The sequence below is a fragment of the Dryobates pubescens genome, chromosome 4 (genome assembly GCF_014839835.1).
Source record: "Dryobates pubescens isolate bDryPub1 chromosome 4, bDryPub1.pri, whole genome shotgun sequence".
Classification (NCBI taxonomy): Eukaryota; Metazoa; Chordata; class Aves; order Piciformes; family Picidae; genus Dryobates; species Dryobates pubescens.
In genome coordinates this window covers 42,814,169-42,819,857 of record NC_071615.1, presented here as the reverse complement: position 1 = coordinate 42,819,857, position 5,689 = coordinate 42,814,169, and the positions used below count along the sequence as shown (strand labels likewise).

At 39.6% G+C, this 5,689-nt stretch overlaps 1 protein-coding gene across 1 annotated transcript; it reads left to right on the top strand.

Moving 5' to 3' along the window:
* Positions 1-340: 340 nt before the first annotated feature.
* Positions 341-2,969, top strand: NPVF (neuropeptide VF precursor). Its single transcript, XM_009908724.2, has 3 exons — positions 341-481; positions 2,241-2,613; positions 2,917-2,969. The coding sequence occupies exons 1-3, from the start codon at positions 341-343 to the stop codon at positions 2,967-2,969; spliced, it is 567 nt and encodes a 188-aa protein (XP_009907026.2).
* Positions 2,970-5,689: the final 2,720 nt, after the last annotated feature.

Genomic DNA, 5,689 nt, shown 5'->3' with positions numbered 1-5,689 from the left:
TCTATCTATTGGGGATGGAACATTGTGGCTGTGCTAACTCCCTACTGCTTTGGCTCTCAGATTTAATTAATTAAGACATATTTCACCAGAAAGAAATATTTGTGAAGTCAGTGTGTCCCTAACAAGAAGCTATGCTGGTTTAAAAGGCTTACAAAAGACATTTCCAACATTCCTCACATATATATTCAAATTACTAAACCTAATTAATATTAAGAGCTGAAGCTTTCAAGATTGATGTCACAGGGAACAGAATCTTTTTGTTTCCTGATCGTATAAAATGATGGTGGCTTTCTTTTCTGAACGGATTCTGAGCTTACTCAGACAGCTCCATATGAGAAAAATGGAAGCAATTTCAACCAAGAAGTCTATTCTATTTGCTTTAGCCACAGTGGTCTTTCTAACATCAAATAGTATGTGCCTAGATGAACTGATGAAATCCAGTCTGCAGAACAGAGAAGACTATGATGATAAATACTATGAGGTAAGAGCTGCATTACTGTGACCTTATGTGGGAGAACTGCGGGACAGATCCTGAACGCTTTGAGTTTGTTGCCAAAGGCTCTCCTAATCTCATTGCACAGTATTCAGCATTACAGCAGTAGCAGAGTGTGAGTGTGTGTGTGTGTGTGTGTGTGTGTGTGTGTGTGTGTGTGTGTGTGTGTGTGTGTGTGTGTGTGTGTGTGTGTGAGAAAATCTTTCTTGTTGAAAGAATTGTCAGGAAATTCATCTGCTCAGACAGACGTGCTGTGTAAATCAATTCAGGTTTCAATTTCCTTCCAGCGCAGTCCTGCGATTAGGTTGAGACCTTTCCTGAAGTGTTTCTTACTTACACAGTGGGGCCTCAATCACCATTCCTGTCAGGCATTTGATGCACATAAACATAACCTTCATTATTAATCCAGAATTAATAGAGGCACGCCTGTAATACTCAAAGAATAATGATCAACAGAGAACATTTGAAATCTAATATAGTTAATGGCCTTAAAACTCTACTTTGGAAATTGGCTATGAAAATATCTTTGTAGGGTAGCACATTTATTATGTCTCAATAGATGCCACATGAAATTTGCACAGTTCATCTGTATTATTTTTCTTGTCTGCTCTGCAAATACTCTCTGGGACATCAGAGCAAACCCCTTCCTGTTAACTCATCACTGTTGGCATAACAAAGATTGTTCAAACCAAAATACAACTTTAATTAAGCCAGCGAAATCCTCTGGTCTTCAGCTCACTGCATTTTGTATACTTAATAAAAGCATATCCAGGTGCAATCAGAGGGAGAGCTTGTTTAATGTTTTAATCCTGGAATATGAACTAGAATGGGTCATTCTCTCCCAATAGTTGGAGAAGCTCCCAGGGAAGTCATCAGAGACAAGGAACTGAAATCAAGATTAGCAGCATTTGTATCTTTAGCTGACATTTAAAAACATATTTGCACATACTTGCTGTTAAGGCTTGGAATCTATTTTTGTGGCAAAAAATAAGTGATTTTTAGTATGTCCAGGGAAGTAGTGTTGCTGTGTAAGAAAAGGTCATGTTGATACAACTATCTTTCAAACAACAGCTGTCCTTTACATCATCAGACCAGTAATACACTGCACTCAGTTCTTCATTATGTGTCAGCATAGGCACAGAAAGTTGATTTTGTGCTGGGTGCAAAAATATTAGGAGCCTAGGAACTCCAAATGCATCTTGTGTACTAGTGGAGGACTAAAGCAACTTAAAGCTCAGAGCAATATATACTGCAAGGCCAGAAAAAGCATGATGTAGACTTGACCCAAAAGCTTTCCATGGCTCTCAGCCTGGATGGATATTTGGTCAGAAGCATCCACTCAATGCTTAGGAGTAAATAAACTACACCTGCAGGTAGCTTAGCCCATCCTCCTGTTCATCCAGACCCAGATGAGTAAGAGGCTGGGTGTGTGTCAAGTGATCAAACAGTCAGCATGTTCCCCTCCAGGCATTTTTTGTTGGTGGTATTAGCCAATACTGATATGTAGATGTACTCTTGTGGTCAGTGTACTGAAAAGGTGATCAGGACAATGTCTGCATATGGAGTAATCCATATGAAGTAGCTCACATTACACTGAAGTTTAGCAAATACAGCTAAAAAGCATTATCTATAAAACCCTGTTATCCAGCACCTTTCACATATGAAAATGAATAATCTCTGTAATTTGTAGCTGGAGTAATGCCCTATAAAATGATAGTATCCTTTTTATTTCCTTTCCCCTCTTTAGATTAAAGATAATACCATAGAAGAAAAGCAGAGGAGTCTCAATTTTGAGGAAATGGAAGACTGGAGATCAAAAAATATCATCAAAATGAACCCTCCTACAGTAAACAAGATGCCAAACTCAATTACTAATTTACCTCTCAGGTTTGGAAGAAATCATCCAGAAGAAAGAAGCATTAAACCCATTGCTAATTTGCCACTGAGATTCGGGAGAGCCTTTGGAGAGAACATACCTAGTCGTGCTGCAAAGGTATCACAAAGGCTTGGGAGATCTCCATTTGTTAAAAGTTCCAGCCAATCACTCTTAAATTTGCCACAGAGGTTTGGGAAGTCACTGCCTGTCAGTCTGTCTCAAGATGTTGAGGAACCTGAAGCAGGTAATAGTAAGCAAGTGTTCAAGCTTATACTCAGATCATAGGTTAGTGATGATTGAATACAAGCAGACTTCCTCACGGGATGTCCCCTCAGCATTTCAATATGATTTCAACGTGCCAAAAGAAAGACTTTGCAGTTCATCAGATCAAAAAAAAGTCTCATCACAAGAATTAGCCTTTCTGATGAGAAGCTGCCAAATAGCCACAGCCAAAAATGTTCATGACAAGATCAGATATGACAACACTCTTTTAGATCAGGTTTCATTTTGAAAAGTTTAAAGCTTTGGTGAATATATCCCATTTCAGCACTAGAAAATGACCAGACAAAACTGCCCAAAAATTACTCTTCCACTTTCTAAATTTATGCAAATTGGAGTTTAAGAAAGAAAGAGAGAAAGAAAGAAAGAGAGAGAGAAAGAAAGAGAGAGAGAAAGAAAGAAAGAGAGAGAGAAAGAAAGAGAGAGAGAAAGAAAGAGAGAGAGGAAGAAAGAGAGAGAGAAAGAGAGAGAGGAAGAAAGAGAGAGAGGAAGAAAGAGGAAGAAAGAGAGAGAGAAAGAGAGGAAGAGAGGAAGAGAGGGAGAGAGGGAGAGAGGGAGAGAGGGAGAGAGGGAGAGAGGGAGAGAGGGAGAGAGGGAGAGAGGGAGAGAGGGAGAGAGGGAGAGAGGGAAAGAAAGGGAGAAAGAGAGAAAGAGAGAAAGAGAGAAAGAGAAAAAGAGAGAGAGAGAAAGAGAGAGAGAAAGAAAGAAAGAGAGAGAGAAAGAAAGAAAGAGAGAAAGAAAGAAAGAAAGAGAGAAAGAAAGGAAGGAAGGAAGGAAGGAAGGAAGGAAGGAAGGAAGGAAGGAAGGAAGGAAGGAAGGAAGGAAGGAAGGAAGGAAGGAAGGAAGGAAGGAAGGAAGGAAGGAAGGAAGGAAGGAAGGAAGGAAGGAAGGAAGGAAGGAAGGAAGGAAGGAAGGAAGGAAGGAAGGAAGGAAGGAAGGAAGGAAGGAAGGAAGGAAGGAAGGAAGGAAGGAAGGAAGGAAGGAAGGAAGGAAGGAAGGAAGGAAGGGAGAATCACAGTATCACAGTATAACTAAGGTTGGAAGAGACCCCAAGGATCATCGAGTCCAACCTGTCTCAGTAGACCTCACAACTAGACCATGGCACCAAGTGCCACGTCCAAAAAGAAAGAAAGAAAGAAGGCAAGAAAGAAAGAAGGCAAGAAAGAAAGAAGGCAAGAAAGAAAGAAAGAAAGAAAGAAAGAAAGAAAGAAAGAAAGAAAGAAAGAAAGAAAGAAAGAAAGAAAGAAAGAAAGAAAGAAAGAAAGAAAGAAAGAAAGAAAGAAAGAAAGAAAGAAAGAAAGAAAGAAAGAAAGAAGGAAAGAAAGGAAGAAAGGAAGAAAGACAATTCCAAACTGAGTTGTAGCATTTTGAAAATGTGGGCTTTTTTCTCATCTGAAATCTTTATTCACACACTCCCCCCAATGTCTTACTGAGACAATGTTTGGATCCTGTTTTTTAACAGCAAGTTAAGATGAAAAATGTTTTTTTGACATGTCAGAAATGTTGTCAGCATAGGAAAAATATTTCTGCCTATTGCTAAGAATAACTTGAGCTGGCTTTTTTAGTCCTTCTTATAGATGTTCTTTATTTGAATTGTCCATTTGTCTTGGAACCAAGTTTCAGTTGGCTACCCCTGACTTGCATCTGACACATACATAAAGTAGAAGTTCAGGCCAGGAAAGATAACTGATATGTCAGAAGCCAAGATTCTTTCTTATTTAATTTGATTCTTTTAATTCCTTTCCCACTCTATCACCTGATTATAACATATTTCTCGTTCTTTATCTGATATTTTTAGGGATATGAATTGTTGCATTGATGCTGCACTGAAATAACAAAGACATCATCTGAAAGACTTGGGAAAGCTCCAATGTGTTTTCCAAACTAAAGGTCATGAAATGGAAACATGAGAACTGAAATGCAAACCTGTCTTCATGTAACAAATGACATATTTACTCTGTACAAACCCTGGAATGTATAAGGTAATGATAATTGTAGTGACTGTTGTAGTAGTTTGCTTCAGTAGCAGTGTAGTCTAAACTCTGTTTCTGTGCAACTGATGTCCTGTTGGCTGTAAAACCTAATTTCAGAACAGTAGCTGTATAACTGGAAGCATTTGAAGCAAAATTAAAATGAGCAGAGTATGAATAAAGAAGCATGAAAAAAAATATGTCTGCAATGTGAATAACAAACAGAAGCCAGATCAAAACCACTGCTACTGCACATACAGTCACATGCAGCTAAATAAGGTAAAATACAGAGAAAGCACTTTTCCTGTTGTTTATGAGTCACGTTAGACATAAATCTGAGAGGCAACTATGTCAAGAATTTGCCACAGATAAATCATAGAATCAGTCAGGGTTGGAAGGGACCACAAGGATCATCTAGTTCCAACCCCCCTGCCATGGGCAGGGACACCTCACACTAGATCATGCTGGCCAGAGCCTCATCCAGCCTGGTCTTAAACACCTAGTTTCTTGGAACCCCACAGAGGGACCACCTCTAACCAAAGTCACATTGTAATTAATGTAATTATCTTGGGGTTTATATCTAAGATCATGCGCTCCCCAACGTCCTACAAGATCTGCCCTGGGAGTGTCCTGATTCCTCTGTTAATGTGAATGACAACACAGCTCCCAGATGCATGTGCAGGAAAAGGCTACTCCATTACAAGCCCACACTTGCATTTCATATATCTTATGAAAGCCATTCCCTTCAAGTGGAATACTGAGTGTTCAGGTTTCCCACAAAACTGAGTTTTCAGTAAGCACCTGCCACAGGGAAGCAAATCTAGCAGACTAAGGAATCTAAGGGATTCTTTCTTCTGGCCCTCTTCTGGGTCCCTTCAGCAGCAGCCAATAGATGCTTAGCCTGTTCAATAGCTGGCATCCAAACAATCTGTCTCTCCAGCTGCTAGCCCTCAGACCTTCACATCCCTTCTACTCTTGGTTGATAGCACAGAGCTCACCAGCTAGCCTGGCTTGAAATTTGACAGCTAAGCATATACCCAGAGAACAGAGCACACTCCTATAGGAAAACAT

Coding starts and splice junctions, on each gene's coding strand:
- NPVF (XM_009908724.2), top strand. CDS start 341: ATGGAAGCAATTTCAACCAAGAAGTCTATTCTATTTGCTTTAGCCACA. Junction 482..2,240: donor ATGATGATAAATACTATGAG/GTAAGAGCTGCA, acceptor TCCCCTCTTTAG/ATTAAAGATAATACCATAGA. Junction 2,614..2,916: donor TGTTGAGGAACCTGAAGCAG/GTAATAGTAAGC, acceptor ATCCCATTTCAG/CACTAGAAAATGACCAGACA.